Raw genomic sequence first — 18,944 nt, 5'->3', positions numbered from 1 at the left:
AATGCACTCAACACATTTTTATTTATGGTTATATAGCATGGGACATATGGTTATGGACCACACAGATACTGAGAGGAAACCCGCTGTCGCCACTTCATGGGCTACACGTTTTGATTAGCAACAATTTTTTTTTTATATGCACCATGGGTCAGTGGTTGAGATGGGTGGAAAATGAGTCCATTGATGGTTGTTGATCCTACAACCCATCACACCTCGTGAGAGTGCTCTACCACTGAGCTACAACACACGATGCTTCTAAGTAATGTAGTACATAAGAAATGCCATTCCATGATCATTATTGTTTGTCAAAAAAAGGGAAGGAAGGAAGAAAATGTTTTATTTAACGATGCACTCAACACATTTACTTTACAGTTATATGGTGGTGTCAGACATATGGTTAAGGACCACACAGATAATGAGAGAGGAAACCTGCTGTCGTCACTATGAACATTACTAATGCACCCGAATGTGCAGACCTTGCCTTTTAAGGTGCGTGGGTGTGATTGCGCTCGTACAGCACACATAATTTCAATCTGGCGAGTGTGAAAAATAACGCACGTTACACTTAACAAACAGCGCACGTAAAATAATTTTGTATATTGATTGCCACTATTTACCGTATGAAGCTGATAGAAAGATCCATTTAATAGTACCAGAAAAAAAAAGTTACGAGAACGGTAACGTCAATGCAAGATTTTAATATATGACTGGTACTTATCTTTGCTATACAAATCGGAAAACACAGATTTAATAGACATTTTCGAAGACGTACCAATCCGATCAAAACTTCTTTGCCTATTTAATTTATTATTAATTAGAAACAGTCCACTTTTGTAAGGTAATAGATCACAACGTCTGATAAGGATAACTCATTTATACATAGTTATGACAAAAAGAGAAAAGGCATTGAATTAAATAGTGGCTTCTGTAGCCTACACAAATGAACTCGTTAAGGAAATCAGCGAAGTCGGTAAAATTGTCTCGATTAGTTCATAACTTAAACTGTTGGTCTTCAAAGCTTACATCTAATTTTATACTTTCTTTTTCAAAAAAAGAAAAAAAGAAATGAAATTTAGACGGAATAATAAAAAGAAGGAAAAGAAATGGTAATAGGTATGTAGGAATAAGCATAGGTACTTTTGTACGTTTATTATTTTTCTTTTTTTATCTTTAAACAAAATAAAATAAAAGTTCATTTAAATATTTGTATTTCAGCCAGACGTTAATGAATGTACATATGTTATTTATATATGTATAGATGTACACACTATAGTAACAGTAATCAATGATCATTTCCGAATATTTAATTTTTGTTTTGTTTGTTAGAAAGTCACAGACCATGTGAATGGAACATGATTTGATGCGCAATATTGACCAATCAGAGCTATCGGGGTCAGATTCTTTTTAATCTTGGAATTCTGCATGAACACGCTGGTCTTCTAGACAACTTATTACACATTGATGATGTCTAAAATTATGGGGTTTTTATTATGTTTATTATGGCATCCTACGTTTGGAATAAAATTCTTTGTAATGACAGATTTGGTCAAGGTTTGTATATTTTGTATCAACAACATTGGGGCCATTCTAGATCAATGATGTAACACTGTCAGAGCCGTTTGTAACTTGTAGCGGTAGGTCAAATGGCGTGTTACAAAATGTTGAGGGAGGGAGACTGGTTGCGTAATTGTTGAATTAAAAATGACACATGGATGTCAATGTCCCAACCAACACTATCAACTGAAGTAATTGTAGGTCTACGTTTCACGAGTTATTTAAAAAAAAATGTTTTAATAATATGAGTCGGTAGTGCACACCTGAGATGCTTGGGTCGTAGTTCATGAACCACCTCCTCGGACCAGTGGGTTTTTCCCATCCCAATCATCCTAATCATATTCATTGCACATAATAATGAAATTCAAGACAAGTTGATTCCTATATATGTTTAGCTGCACGTTCATCAAACCATCTAACACTGAAAAGGTATATATATATAATTGTGTGAATCAAATTATCTGAATAGTACATACTGTAATTATAAAATGAATTGTCTGCATCAGTGTATACAAGTCATAATTATATTTCTATAGTACTCCTCCTGAAACATTTTAATAAATTATAACTCCATACCTGAAAGGGAAAAGAAGTCAGACTACACTAATGAACCAAACAACAAAAAATTAGAAGAAAACATTATTGGTATATTGGTTCATTTTTGCAACATGTCTGCATTTAGATGACCAATTACTTCATAAATTAATAACACTTGGTTTTCACACGCCTTAGCCTTTTCATGAGTGCGATTTTTCACTCGCCTAAGCATTTTGAGGTGTGCGATTTTTCACTTGCCTTTGTTTTTCAAAAGGCAAGGACTGAATGTGTTTGAAGAAAATCTGTTACTTAAAAAAGTACTATTTATGAAATACAGGGTTGAAAATTAGCAGTCGCCCGGTCGCCCGTGGCAACCTTTATTGGCTATGGGCGACTAAGAATTTTACCCAGGTAGTCCATCAGGCAACCATCGATATTAGGGTCTGGCGAGTATGGTACCAGTTAAAAAACAAAGACACTGAAACTGAATCGAATGTGACAAAACACATCGCGTCTGTGTTGGCGCCAACTACAGCAGCAGAAGACATAGAACATGCTCTATATTTTAACAGTGCCAGATTCAGCTTCTGTGGCTTTGGGCCGGGTCTTCTAAAAATAGAGCTCAAAACGTATTGAAGACATTGCATGTATTGCATGAGTCGTCGGCTTATTAGAATGGACTGGATACACCATAATTATCTAGTAGAGCTACTATTCAATAGTTATTGTTATTCAATGTTAAATGGTAAAAAGGAATCATATTTAATTAGCTTGAATTATTCTGGGACAAAATCAAAATCTATCTTGTAGTTTTAACTCACACTAACGTAAGCATATATACAAATAACAATTACCTGTTCCATTACTACAGCCCAGGGTTTATTCCAAAGGTCCGTTAACTGATTGTCGTTGTCGATATTGTTTTAAATTTAAGCGATTTGTATTAAATAAATATTGAGACCAAGACTTGCATAATGACATAACAGTCCAAATATTACTGTAATAAACAATATGCACACCATTATGCTATGTAATATAATAACTAAGTACAGTATATTTTGATAAAATGTTTGGGTTTTTTACATATTTATTTTTCTTTTAATATTTATTTTATTAGTAGCCTACTAATGTAGCATTTACAATATCCAAATTAAATGCACACGTGTGCGTGCTTCGTCCATTCCCCAGGAAATCTGATACGGGAGATTGTACCCCTTCTTGCATCGCCACAAAGAGAACTGCCACCCAGAGACTAGGTTTATATAGTACTAAAGCACGCGCAGTTCTACCTTTCTCTTTGTATTGCATTATTTGTTTTTACTTCAGAGACAATGCTAGTCAAGCTGTATACCTCGGCTGTTCTAGTATTTTGTTTTCACCCCTGTATTAAAAATGAGATTTAATCATCATAATTTAATGGTAATTTGTAAAGAATTGTTTTTATTTATACTGGATTTCTTTCTCTTTTTTTCAATTTTTTTTATTTGAGTTGGTATGGGTTTAAAACTTGATAACATGTTTTTATATAAATTTTAACTGCATTATGAAGTTATACGCCAGTTCATCGGTTTCCTTTTGAAGGAAACAGACTATATACGGTGAGCACATGATTATTATTCAACAAAGAATATTTTAGTCTTGATCTTGGCTGTGCATTTAAATTACAATGGAGGGCTAGTTGAATTTGAGAAGGGCCAGTAAGATTTGTTTTCAACTGGCCCTGCTGGCGACCATTGTTTTTATGTTAATTTTCAGTGCTCTGCAAAGCGAGTAAAATACTCGCCATGACGACTAAAAACATTCCCTGGCGTCTAAAAAATAAAATCACATTTGGCGACTGTCCAATAATCTTACTTTAATCTATAAACAAAACTGGACATCAGAAAACACTGTGGATCAGCAGCAATTTATCTTCCATAAAACGTGTTTTCTATTGGTAGTTTGTTTGAGACAGGTTAATCTGACTATGAATAACGATTTTCCAGTATTCAAGAGTAAACACGGTGACGTTAAGGGGGAGGTAATACTTCGTTATGATGTTATCTCCCTTAACTTGAATATCAAGCGTTTGGAAATAATTTGGCCCCAGTTCAGCTTTGGACAAAGTCGGTCCTGTCCCATTTAGAGCCAGGTTTTATTTATGTATTAAAATGATATTGTTGAGCCACTGTATGTCTTTACTTGTCTGTTTGAACCTCAAACGTTAATTATTTTAAATGTCGGCTTGTATATGTGTATATTGTATATTAAAATAGTAATTCGCTTAAATTCGTTTAATACAATTATTGGGTACGGAATTTGATAATGATAGTTAATAGTGGAACTGGACACAAACAGTAACTTGTAATTATTATTTAACAACTAGAAATCATCTCTTCATGAGTTCATTCGAATGCATTCCTAATAACATTGTGACACCCAATAGCCGATGTGTATTTTTGTGCTGAGATGTCATTAAACATTCATTCATTCATTCCTAATAACAATTACGACATTAGTAATGTGCCGTAAAATGGCAGATAAATCGATTTAATTACAAGTATATATTAGCTGGCTACTAAATATAAGTAAATATTATACTTTACTGGCCAGGGAAGTGTAAATTTGAACTTGCTTTGTAGAGCACTGATTTTCAACCCTGTGAAATAATGGTGAGATATGCTATATTCATTGTGTACGAAGCCACAACAAGGGTGTGAAAAGTGACTGTCATCAACCTTAGTTTAACAACATTGCACCACACCATGTTATCAGCAGCTGCCAGTGCTCGACGTCTAACATAACTTGTGAAACTTGGTACAGATAATTACAGAAGAAACTTGCTGCTACCATATACAAATATTATTTTGTTAATTAATCATCACATTCGGTAATTTTGAGGAAACCTGCTACCTTTTCCCATTAGCAGCAAGGTATCTTTAAATACACTTCCCCACAGACAGGATAGCATATACCACAGCATCGGATATACCAGTCATGGTACTGGTTGGAACAAGAAAAATATATAGGTCCGCCAAAGTGGTTCAATCATGTGACCCCTATGTAACATGTACTATTGACTAGTGCACCTCAAATGATATTTTACATGCACCTTCCCCCACTCATCAGCATATACCAGACTACTAGTGGTGGGGGGATACATTGGTTGGAATAGGAAAAACATCAGCAGGTTTTGTCCTATGGATTGATCCAGTGAGCCTTACTGATCTATGCCATGATACAATAATACTGCACTGACTTCGACCATGTTTCCTTTCACACCAAAAAAGAAAGAATTAAAGAAACAAAGAAAGAAACAAAGTTACAATTTAAAGTTTGTTTTGTTTAATGAGCACATTGGTTTATTAATGATCGACTATTGGATGTCAAACATCTGGTAATTTGTAAATATAGTCTTAGAGAGGAAACATGCTACATTTTTCCACTAGCAGCAAGGGATCTTTTACATGCACCATCCCACAAACAAACAAAAGGAATGTTTGTTTAACACACCTACGCACATTTAAAACTTCAAGCTTAAGGTTATTTCGGCACTTGGTCCACAGGAAATGTATTCTATAAATAGAACAGCATATACCTCAGTCTTTGACATAGGCCTACCATCCATAAGGTATGGATGGCTTAAAAATTATGGGTAAGTAATAAGTGGGAAAACTGCAAATACACAAAATGTGTAAATTTATATACAGAATGCATTTTGTGGATTTTGATTTTTTTTATATATATATTAATTTATCACACACTTTATGTGGTTTTTGGTTGTTATTGGGTTTTTTGTGGTTTTTGTTTACATATCTACTTTATTTTCTTTTGTTAAAAACTTACTTGCATGCAGGTGAAGACTGAATCAATGCCAACTTCGCACCTGGAAAGTGATTGACCCTATATGACCCACCACCCCTCAGGCAAGTGTGTGGTATATGCTGTCCTGTGTGGAAAAATTAACATAAAATTTTCCTTGCTGCTAATGCCATAATGGAAAAATATAGCAGGTTTCTTCAGAAAGTTACGTGCTAGAATTATCACATATTTGACCATCCAATAACTGATAATTAATCCATCCACATGCTCAAGTGGTGTCATTAAACAAAAATAAAAATACACTGTCCAACAAGTCATCACTGCATTATCGTACCAAGGCTATGTCCTGCTCACAGGTAACTACAAAATTAACTTCTTTGAACTTGACTGCTGGCATCAAAATCGTCTGTAAAATAACAGTCTCTCAGACACAGATACTGTTTGACTTTCTCTGGCACTGGTAACAACTGAATGGATGAAATGATTTCCCGGTCCTCGCTGAGCTCTTGGAGTCTGGTCCTAATTTTGTTCCTACAGTAATGCTGTAAGGGGCGTACTGAGCGCGACAGAGCAAGAAACCACTTGTGTAAGCGATTCTGCTGTGGTGTTTTGCCCTCCATCATTATCCAGGGTTCACACCGCAAGTCCCAGCCGGCCTGCACTAGATAGTGGGCCTCGGTTAGACAGCCACTTGAACACAGCCAGTAGAGCGGGGAATTCCTGTAATTATATAAAAGTAATAGTATAGAACATAATCAGCAGAGTGTGGGATTCTTATTATTAAACTAGTGTAAACCATAACCAGCAGAATGGGGAATTCCTGTAATTGAATAATAGTATGGAAAATAATCAGCAGAATGGGGAATCCCTGTAATTAAATTACAGTGTAGAACACAACCAGCAGAATGGGGAATCCCTGTAATTAAATTACAGTGTAGAACACAACCAGCAGAATGGGGAATTCCTGTAATTGTATTCTGTTTATAACTCACCTACTGTATCCTGTTTTCCACTCACATTGTATTTCAAATATGACTTACCTATATATAAGGACTCACCTTTCGTATTATGTTTATCGTGTTTATGACTCATCTATTGTATTTCATTTATGACTCACCTATTGTATTCTATGTTTATGACTCACCTATTGTATTGTTTGTTTGACTCATATATGTTCTGTTTATATGACTCACCTATCATGTTCTGTTTATGACTCATCTATTGTATTCCATTTATGACTCATCTATTGTATTCCATTTATGACTCACCTATTGTATTCTATGTTTATGACTCACCTATTGTATTCTTTGTTTGACTCATATATGTTCTGTTTGTATGACTCACCTATCATGTTCTGTTTATGACTCATCTATTGTATTCCATTTATGACTCACCTATGGTATACTATGTTTATGACTCACCTTTTGTATTCTATGCTTATGACTCATCTATTATATTTTGTTTATTACCCACCTATTGTATTGTTTATGACTTACCTAGATTGTATTCTTTTTATGACTCACACATTGTATTCTTTTTATGACTCACATATTGCATTCTTTTTATAACTCACCTATTGCATTCTATGTTTATGACTCATCTAGATTGTATTCTATGATTTGACTCACATATTGTATTCACTGTTTTCACTCATATATTGTATTCCATGTTTATGACTCACCAAGATTGATTTCTATGTCTTTGACTCACCAACATATAGATTGTTTTCTAGGTCTATGACTCACCTATTGTATTCTGCATCCGGTTGGAGTAGAGAGCCTGCCTCAACCAGCAGCTTGAGACAGCCCGTGTTACAGGGCCGGTTGATGAGGACACTGGTGAAGATGTTTCTGTTCAATGGAATCGCTCCCTGGTGGTCCCGGGCATTCACGCGCGACCCCGCCTGTAGCAGGATCTCCGTTATCCGCTCCTTCAATTGCTCATTTTCTACAAACATATACATACATATTGGATAAATTAGGTTTATCATTGTCTGCAAACATACATGTTCATTACTGGATAAATTCAGTTTGTCACTGTGTAAAAATATATACAAATAGTCTGCAAACATGTTAGTGTATAAATTCAGTTTCTCACTGTCTACATTACTGGATAAATTCAGTTTGTCACTGTGTAAAAATATACAAATAGTCTGCAAACATGTTAGTGTATAAATTCAGTTTCTCACTGTCTACAAACACTGTCTACTTTTAACATCAGTTTTTTATTATCTATAAGCATAAGCTACTGGTTACAATCAGTTTGCCATTCTCTGCAAACTTGTTAGCTAGTGTATAAATTCAGTGTCTGCAAACATACATCAGTGTGCAATTTTGGTTTGTCATAAGGACTCCCTGTTTGCAAATCTTTAGAGCCCGCCATTAACCCAGCGAGCCCTGCCATGGATCTCCAGTAGAACAGAAGATACATTAAATGTTTTGCATGAAACCATGGAAAAGATCGCTATTTAACACTGTGGTTTCCCAGGATTTTAAGATATATGTTGACTGTGTGTAGAAGAATCAATGTAATTTGTACAAATAATTTGTACGAGCCAGTCGTGTTCATATGCTAGGCAAGTCAGAGAGTCCTATATGATTTTTGCGAGCCTCGGGCTCCCGGACTCTCCTCAAAATTGCACACTGTCTGCAAGGTTGCATGCATAACTGTACAAATTAATATTGAAATACACATCAATGATAAGATGTATCTACATTTTAAAATGAGATGGTACAGCATAATAGAAAGATGGGGGAGAGGCAATAAATAAAAACGTATACGAGGTTGAACAAAAAACTTATACAGGTGAGCAATCTTACTTCCCAGCACTTGTGAGCGATGAAGTGGTGTATACTGTTTGAAGTCCGGTAGATTGACGTCGGCACCGTGGCGCAACAACATCTGGATGATGTCGATCTCTCGTACACTCAGAGCCATCATTAACGGAGACTCCAGAGACTTGTGCGTCTGCATGTTGACATCACACCCTGACCCGAGGATCAGTTCGACAACGTCCAGCTTTCTCCCAGCGATAGCCAGGTGAATTGGAGCATAGCCGTTCATGTCGTAAAGAGAGACGTCGGCTCCCGCCTGAATCAGGTCGGTGGTCACTTCAAGAAAGCCTTCATGGGCTGCGTAAGACAATGCGGTTTTGCCCAACTCGTCAGTGGAGTTCACAAGAGCAGCATCACCAAACTGAATCAAGATGCGTGTAATCTCAATGTTACCCATCTCAGCAGCAAGATGCAGGGCAGTCTTACCTAAAGAAATGAATGGGTGAATGAATGAATGAATGAATGAATGAATGAATGAATGAATGCACAATTCTGAAATATACTCTGTCAAAAAGGAAACGCATAGGCGAAATATTCATGGAATTATCTCTTTAATACAAAGTGGTATAATTTCGTTATTTATGATCGTATCACAGTCAAATTTAACATGAGTATGTGACAATGTTCCTGCTAAGGACTGACGGCAGTGGAGGCATTTTCGTCACCAAACAGAATTGCATGAGGGCACTGAAATCAGTACCTTGTGTGGCCACCAGCTGCAGCAATCACTGTGCGACATCTCCTTGGCATAGACTGAATGAGTCTCTGAATACGGGCACGTGGAATCCTAGTCCATTCTTTCTGCAGTGCATGTGACAGTTGCGGAAGCGTCTGAGGCTCCGGGTCACGCTGGCGTACACATCTGTCCAGTTCGTCCCATAGATGTTCAATGGGGTTGAGATCTAGCGATCTTGATGGCCATGGCAGCACATTAATGTTCTCATTCTGTAGGAAATCCATTGTTACACGTGCCGTGTGCGGCCTGGCATTGTCCTGCTGAAAGAGTTCTCTCTGTCAATCCAAAATGGGAAGCATGTGACTGCGAAGAATTTCATCCCCGTAGCGTACAGCTGTCAGGTTGCCTTGTAAGAACACAAGTTCACTTCTGCCAGTGTATAAGATAGCTCCCCACATCATGACACTCCCTCCACCGAATCTGTCAACTTGGGCAATGCAGTTATTGGCAAAACGTTCATTGCGGCATCTGTAAACACATTGTCCATCACATCGCTGTAGGAGGAAACGTGACTCGTCGTTGAACCATACTCGCCACTAGTTTCCCAAGTTCCACCCCTGTACATTTGTGCACCAGCGAACACGTAAATGTTGATGTTGAAGTCGCAGGACGGGGCCAACATACGGTCTCCTAGCCCGTAAACCAGCTTCTCAAAGTCGGTTCCGAATGGTTTGTGCAGACACCCTTCTCAAACCAGGTATGCGTCCAGCAGTGTTCGTTGCTGTGGCAGTTCGGTGACGCAAGTGCAGAACCCGGATGTAGCGATCTTGCGCTGCAGTTGTTATGCGAGGTCTTCCACTACTGGGCCAGTCTTTAGCTGATTGAAACTGCTGGTACCTGTCCCAGAGACATGAAATGGTGCTCTGATGGACATTCATGTGGCATGCGACTGCTGACTGCGATTCACCTAACTGGAGGTGGCATATTGCAATGTTTCGATTCGGCAGGCTTAGTCTTGGCATCTTTTAACTTGTCTACGTCGAAATGCAAATGAGGCATCATTGCGATCATTGCAGCTTTAAATACCCATCACTACCCCAAGTTTTAAGTACATTTGCCAAAATCTGACTATTTCACGTCGATTTTCTGCAACTGTCACACAACGTGCGTTAAATTTGTTTTAGGGTGCATTTGGGCATTCTGTCCCATTCCAGGAACATTAACAAACATGGTCATTCAGCAACATTGTACAAAAAAAAATAAAAAATTATAAAATAAAACACTTTTCTTCTTTCCCTATCACCTAGATGCGTTTCTTTTTTGACAGAGTATATTACACAGTAGTTGCTAATCAAGTTCCAAACTGATTAGCACTGCTGTTAACTTGGCTCTCAATAACTACCGACGGCTTTACCAATATCAGTTTTAACTGAACTCTCAATAACTACCGACGGCTTTACCAATATCAGTTTTAACTGAACTCTCAATAACTACCGACGGCTTTACCAATATCAGTTTTAACTGAACTCTCAATAACTACCGACAGCTTTACCAATATCAGTTTTAACTTAGCTCTCAATTACTGACAGCTTTACCAATATCAGTTTTAACTGAACTCTCAATAACTACCGACAGCTTTACCAATATCAGTTTTAACTTAGCTCTCAATTACTGACAGCTTTACCAATATCAGTTTTAACTGAACTCTCAATAACTACCGACAGCTTTACCAATATCAGTTTTAACTGAACTCTCAATAACTACCGACGGCTTTACCAATATCAGTTTTAACTTGGCTCTCAATAACTACCGACGGCTTTACCAATATCAGTTTTAACTTAGCTCTCAATTACTGACAGCTTTACCAATATCATAAACTCTCAATAACTACCGACAGCTTTACCAATATCAGTTTTAACTGAACTCTCAATAACTACCGACGGCTTTACCAATATCAGTTTTAACTGAACTCTCAATAACTACCGACGGCTTTACCAATATCAGTTTTAACTGAACTCTCAATAACTACCGACGGCTTTACCAATATCAGTTTTAACTGAACTCTCAATAACTACCGACGGCTTTACCAATATCAGTTTTAACTGAACTAACTACCGACAGCTTTACCAATATCAGTTTTCTTAGCTCTCAATTACTGACAGCTTTACCAATATCAGTTTTAACTGAACTCTCAATAACTACCGACAGCTTTACCAATATCAGTTTTAACTTAGCTCTCAATTACTGACAGCTTTACCAATATCAGTTTTAACTGAACTCTCAATAACTACCGACAGCTTTACCAATATCAGTTTTAACTGAACTCTCAATAACTACCGACGGCTTTACCAATATCAGTTTTAACTTGGCTCTCAATAACTACCGACGGCTTTACCAATATCAGTTTTAACTTAGCTCTCAATAACTACCGACGGCTTTACCAATATCAGTTTTAACTTAGCTCTCAATTACTGACAGCTTTACCAATATCAGTTTTAACTGAACTCTCAATAACTACCGACAGCTTTACCAATATCAGTTTTAACTGAACTCTCAATAACTACCGACGGCTTTACCAATATCAGTTTTAACTTGGCTCTCAATAACTACCGACGGCTTTACCAATATCAGTTTTAACTTGGCTCTCAATAACTACCGACGGCTTTACCAATATCAGTTTTAACTGAACTCTCAATAACTACCGACAGCTTTACCAATATCAGTTTTAACTGAACTCTCAATAACTACCGACAGCTTTACCAATATCAGTTTTAACTGAACTCTCAATAACTACCGACGGCTTTACCAATATCAGTTTTAACTTGGCTCTCAATAACTACCGACGGCTTTACCAATATCAGTTTTAACTTGGCTCTCAATAACTACCGACGGCTTTACCAATATCAGTTTTAACTGAACTCTCAATAACTACCGACAGCTTTACCAATATCAGTTTTAACTGAACTCTCAATAACTACCGACGGCTTTACCAATATCAGTTTTAACTTGGCTCTCAATAACTACCGACGGCTTTACCAATATCAGTTTTAACTGAACTCTCAATAACTACCGACGGCTTTACCAATATCAGTTTTAACTGAACTCTCAATAACTACGGCTTTACACCGACAGCTTTACCAATATCAGTTTTAACTTAGCTCTCAATTACTGACAGCTTTACCAATATCAGTTTTAACTGAACTCTCAATAACTACCGACAGCTTTACCAATATCAGTTTTAACTTAGCTTTGACAGCTTTACCAATATCAGTTTTAACTGAACTCTCAATAACTACCGACAGCTTTACCAATATCAGTTTTAACTGAACTCTCAATAACTACCGACGGCTTTACCAATATCAGTTTTAACTTGGCTCTCAATAACTACCGACGGCTTTACCAATATCAGTTTTAACTTAGCTCTCAATTACTGACAGCTTTACCAATATCAGTTTTAACTGAACTCTCAATAACTACCGACAGCTTTACCAATATCAGTTTTAACTGAACTCTCAATAACTACCGACGGCTTTACCAATATCAGTTTTAACTTGGCTCTCAATAACTACCGACGGCTTTACCAATATCAGTTTTAACTGAACTCTCAATAACTACCGACGGCTTTACCAATATCAGTTTTAACTGAACTCTCAATAACTACCGACGGCTTTACCAATATCAGTTTTAACTGAACTCTCAATAACTACCGACAGCTTTACCAATATCAGTTTTAAACAATTACTGACAGCTTTACCAATATCAGTTTTAACTGAACTCTCAATAACTACGACAGACAGTTTTAACTTAGCTTTACCAATATCAGTTTTAACTGAACTCTCAATAACTACCGACAGCTTTACCAATATCAGTTTTAACTGAACTCTCAATAACTACCGACGGCTTTACCAATATCAGTTTTAACTTGGCTCTCAATAACTACCGACGGCTTTACCAATATCAGTTTTAACTTGGCTCTCAATACCGACGGCTTTACTACCGACGGCTTTACCAATATATACCGACAGCTTTACCAATATCAGTTTTAACTGAACTCTCAATAACTACCGACGGCTTTACCAATATCAGTTTTAACTTGGCTCTCAATAACTACCGACGGCTTTACCAATATCAGTTTTAACTTGGCTCTCAATAACTACCGACGGCTTTACCAATATCAGTTTTAACTTGGCTCTCAATAACATATCAGTTTTAACTTGGCTCTCAATAACTACCGACGGCTTTACCAATATCAGTTTTAACTTGGCTCTCAATAACTACCGACGGCTTTACCAATATCAGTTTTAACTTGGCTCTCAATAACTACCGACAGCTTTACCAATATCAGTTTTAACTTGGCTCTCAATAACTACCGACGGCTTTACCAATATCAGTTTTAACTTGGCTCTCAATAACTACCGACGGCTTTACCAATATCAGCTCTCAATAACTACCGACGGATTTAACTTAAGCTCTCAATTACTGACAGCTTTACCAAAATCAGTTTTAACTTAGCTCTCAATTACCGGCGGCTTTACCCAGTTTTAACTGAGCTCTCAATAACTACCGACGGCTTTACCAATATCAGTTTTAACTTAGCTCTCAATTACTGACAGCTTTACCAATATCAGTTTTAACTTAGCTCTCAATAACTACCGACGGCTTTACCAATATCAGTTTTAACTTAGCTCTCAATTACTGACAGCTTTACCAAAATCAGTTTTAACTTAGCTCTCAGTTACCGAAGGCTTTATCAATATCAGTTTTAACTTAGCTCTCAATTACTGACAGCTTTACCAATATCAGTTTTAACTTAGCTCTCAATTACTGACAGCTTTACCAATATCAGTTTTAACTTAGCTCTCAATTACTGACAGCTTTACCAATATCAGTTTTAACTTAGCTCTCAATTACTAACAGCTTTACCAATATCAGTTTTAACTGAGCTCTCAATAACTACTCACGGCTTTACCAATATCAGTTTTAACTTAGCTCTCAATTACTGACGGCTTTACCAATATCAGTTTTAACTTAGCTCTCAATAATTACCGACGGCTTTACCAATATCAGTTTTAACTTAGCTCTCAATAACTACCGACGGCTTTACCAATATCAGTTTTAACTTAGCTCTCAATTACTGACAGCTTTACCAATATCAGTTTTAACTTAGCTCTCAATTACTGACAGCTTTACCAATATCAGTTTTAACTTACATGTAGATCTCAACTACCGACAGCTTTACCAGTATCAGTTTTAACTTAGCTGTCAATTACTGACAGATTTACCAATATCAGTTAATGAGATAGAAATAGTTTGAACTAAATATATCTACAACTCTTCAGCAGTTGTTAATAACATCACTGGTTTGAAAAAAACCCCACTAAGCTCAGAATAGACAAAAAAACCTGGGGTGACCAATTTAGTGAGATCTAAAATCCTGTTCCACTCCTCCACCCTGTCCCAGAACCTAGAGTGTGTGGGTGGTCTTACCTAAAGAATCACTGAGGTACATCTCCTCCAGAACAACCTAGAGTGTGTGGGTGGTCTTACCTAAAGAATCACTGAGGTACATCCCCTCCAGAACAACCTGGGGGGCGCGGCGGGCTCTTACCTAAAGACTCACTGAGGTACATCCCCTCCAGAACAACCTGGGGGTGAGGGGGTGAGGGTGTGCTCTTACCTAAAGAATCACTGAGGTACACCCCCTCCAGAACAACCTGGGGGGGGGGGGGTCTTACCTAAAGAATCACTGAGGTACATCCCCTCCAGAACAACCTGGGGGTGGCAGGATCTTACCTAAAGAATCACTGAGGTACACCCCCTCCAGAACAATCGGGGGGGGGGGGTCTTACCTAAAGAATCACTGAGGTACACCCCCTCCAGAACAACCTGGGGGGGGGGGGGAGGAGGCTCTTACCTAAAGAATCACTGAGGTACATCCCCTCCAGAACAATCGGGGGGAGGGGGGGGGAGGCTCTTACCTAAAGAATCACCGAGGTACATCCCCTCCAGAACAATCGGGGGGGGGGGGGGGTCTTACCTAAAGAATCACTGAGGTATATCCCCTCCAGAACAACCTGGGGAGGGGGGGGGGGGTGGGGTCTTACCTAAAGGATCACTGAGGTATATCCCCTCCAGAACCGGGGGGGTGGGGGGGTGGGGTCTTACCTAAGAATCACTGAGGTACATTCCCTCCAGAACAACCGGGGGGGGGGGGGGGGGGGGGGGGGGGGGGGTCTTACCTAAAGAATCACTGAGGTACATTCCCTCCGGAACAACCTGGGGGGGGGGGGCTCTTTCCTAAAGAATCACTGAGGTACAACCCCTCCAGAACAATCTGAGGGGGGGGGGGGGATCTTACCTAAAGAATCACTGAGGTACATCCCCTCCAAAACAACCTGGGGGGGGGGGGGGCTCTTACCTAAAGAATCAATGAGGTACATCCCCTCCAGAAGCTGGGGGGGGGGGGGGGTCTTACCTAAAGAATCGGTGAGGTATGGTGATGCTCCCCTCTGACACAGAACCCGAGCAACTTCACTGCTGTCTCCCATGACTGCTTTGTGCAGCGGTGTATGGCCTCCATGTTCTGTCAGAATCAACAGGTTGATGTCCGCGCGGCTGTCAAGCAAGGCTATCACTGTGTCGACGTGACCACACCGACACGCAATGTGGAGGGCAGATTCACCCGACAGGTGCGTCCGTGAAGAGTTCACATGGGCACCTTCTTCAATCAGGTATCGGACAATGTCTGTCTGGCCGTGTTCGCATGCATAGTGTAATGGCCGATAGCCTTTTAAATCAGAGCAGTTAACAAGTACCCCAGCTTCAACAATGCATCGTACATTCTGAACAGGTCCGTGAATAGCGGCGTGGTGTAATGCACGCATACCATTCTCATCGGAATAGCGCATGTTTGGAAGATGTTTTAAAATCTTGTCGACAATCACTGAATCACAACTTCTTTGCAGACATGCTATGAGACATGTGTTGATATCCAGGTTTGATCGAAATGCCCAGTCAGAAAGAAGTCTGTCAACTGCAACGGTGTTGTTTTCTTCCACCATTCGGAGAAAGAGGTCCAAAGGGGCAAACATATCCGAATCAGCTTCAAATATTGTATCATTTCCATCTTCCATTGCAAATTTATATCTGTTTAAAAAATAAATAACAAAAACATAGAGAACAAGAAAAAAGAATATCTTAGTAGCTAGGACACTTGTAGTAGTACCTTGTAAATGGTCATAGATGCTAGAACAAAAAGGATGTAATTTTTGGTCGTTTGCCTATTTGCTTTTTCATGGAATACTCTTCAAAAGGGTGGAAGCCTCTGAAGTATGCAGTGTTCGAGATTAACGGTATCCCGATATCCCGGGGATAACAGAATTTAATTTTGGATACCAGACTTCAATAACCCAGTATCCCACCAGGATATCATATATAATGTTGTTGGGTTTTTCAATCCTGCATTTTTATTTTTATGCTGAAACATTGAAAATCGTCATTTACTGTTGAAGTTAAGACTTAAGTATCAGTATTTTCGAGCTTGTACCCAGTCTAATGCTATGCCATAACAATATCCACCCTAAATTGTATCCAGTCTAATGCTAGACTGGGAACCACTATGTCGCTATTATTTTTGTTGTATGTTTCCACTCTTCAAATTTTATTTGAGATATTGATAACTGATATAGGTAGGTTTATCACAGTGTTTTCCTTAGCTTGTTTTAGCATGGTGAAAATTGTGAAAATGCCCTGAAAGTGTTTAATCTACCATGCCTTGCCAAATTTCTAGGGAAAGCACTATATCATTAGTTACGTATTAGTAATGTCAGAAACACTTATAAATTACTGCTAAATATTAATTTATGTCAGTATTATGCAAAAATAGATGCAGCAAATCTTTTTGCCTGCAAATTTCACGCAGTGTTGTCCAAGTTTGTTACGATGTTATTTATGAATTTTATTTAAGTGGGAAACTAAATTCTCAGGTGGGATACCAGATTATGAAATGTTAGTATTCAACTGGGATACTGCCCAACATTTTTAATCTCAAACACTGGTATGTGACGTACATGTATTTAATATGATTGCCTAGATATGATGACACATCATGACATTGTTGTATTGTGTCACATTCTTCCATACCTCTTGTAGAGGATTCCATGAAAAAGCAAAATGGCAGCCTACGTATCATGCTTGTTTTATCCAGAAGTAGCCTGAGTACTCTGGCTGTAAGAGAGCTAGACGGACATTTGGGTGAACAATCATCCAAATGTTTGTCTAACTCTCTTACATTCAGAGTAATTGGTCTATCCTAGGAGATATCAGCGAAGTGGATATAGGTGACATGGTTTTCTTCTTGTATGTGAAATATGTGTCACTGAATTGTTTTTAACCATTTCTGGTAAGAGAGTGATGTATCAAAGTTGTTAACAAAGTGCGGCTTTTTGTTTAACAACACCACCAGAGCACATTGATTTATTAATCATCGGTTATTGGATGACAAACATTTGGTAATTCTGACATATAGTGAGGTAACCCACCACATTTTTCCATCAGTAGCAAGAGATCTTTTATAAACACCATCCCACAGACAGGATAGTACATACCACAGCCTTTGTTATACCAGTCACGGTGCACTGGCTGGAACGAGAAATAGCCCAATGGACAGGGATCAATCCTAGACCAACTGCACATCAGGTGAGCGCTTTAAAGTTCCACTGGACTACAGGTCAGATCAGGTCATAGTCTGAAGGGATGTAGAAAGCGTGGTTCTTTTTATGTCCAAATAACCACATTTAATACATTTCAAGAAAATGCTCTACATTTCTCAAAATAGGCTAAACCACAATTTGTTCCAGTGTGAGCCCTGCTATATGTAGCTGGTATTCAAAAACTTGTGACACCATGTTTCAACCGTTTTTCAACCGAAATAGTGCAACAAATGGACACACAAACCAAAAATGTATAATCTACCATACTTACTAAATCCCAATCGAAGTACTTGCATTGTTATTAAAAAAATAAATCTTCCAACAACAGCATAAAACATTTGCCCGTCATTTTAAATTTGCTAAATAGAGGAAAGCAACTCGCCCTACACATTAAGAAAAATATTAACTTAACGAATGTGGGAAAGTGCATATAAAAGATCCCTTTCTGCATTAGGAAAAATGTAGCAGGTTTCCTCTGATGACTACCTATCACAATTACAAAATGTTTGACATCCAATAGCCGATGATAATCAATATGTTCCAGTGATGTCGTTAAACAAAACAAACTTTAACTTTTGCCAGCGCAGGCGATCCCACCTCCAAATGCAACCCACACCAAAACCATTCCTGTCCTGGACGAAGGTGCTGACATAAGTTGACATCTTTACATATGACAGGCGTGCACTACAACAGCTTGCTCTGAATGTGCATGATAAGACATATGACCAGACTAGTACAGGGTGCACATTAATTACCGGGTAGCCACAGACAGAAAAGCACATACCATGGCCTTTGACCAGTTATGGTGCACTGGTTGGAATGAGAGAAAAA

The 18,944-nt window shown here is 38.3% G+C and overlaps 1 protein-coding gene across 1 annotated transcript in view; it reads right to left on the bottom strand.

The window, feature by feature from the left end:
* Nucleotides 1–2,143: 2,143 nt before the first annotated feature.
* The window catches only part of LOC121384782 (ankyrin-1-like), a 17,686-nt gene continuing 885 nt past the window's right edge, over nucleotides 2,144–18,944 (bottom strand). The window contains exons 2-5 of the mRNA XM_041515359.1: nucleotides 15,878–16,548; nucleotides 8,712–9,152; nucleotides 7,638–7,839; nucleotides 2,144–6,612 (exon numbers count right to left, since the gene is read on the bottom strand). Coding sequence (XP_041371293.1) covers nucleotides 6,261–6,612; nucleotides 7,638–7,839; nucleotides 8,712–9,152; nucleotides 15,878–16,535 — 1,653 coding nt within the window. The 5' untranslated portion in view covers nucleotides 16,536–16,548 and the 3' untranslated portion in view covers nucleotides 2,144–6,260. The remainder of the gene's footprint in view (nucleotides 6,613–7,637; nucleotides 7,840–8,711; nucleotides 9,153–15,877; nucleotides 16,549–18,944) is intronic.

Source organism: Gigantopelta aegis, chromosome 10 (assembly GCF_016097555.1).
Source record: "Gigantopelta aegis isolate Gae_Host chromosome 10, Gae_host_genome, whole genome shotgun sequence".
In the NCBI taxonomy this organism is placed as follows: domain Eukaryota; kingdom Metazoa; phylum Mollusca; class Gastropoda; order Neomphalida; family Peltospiridae; genus Gigantopelta; species Gigantopelta aegis.
Note: the sequence above shows the minus strand (reverse complement) of the source record. Positions and strands in the feature narration are given on the sequence as shown.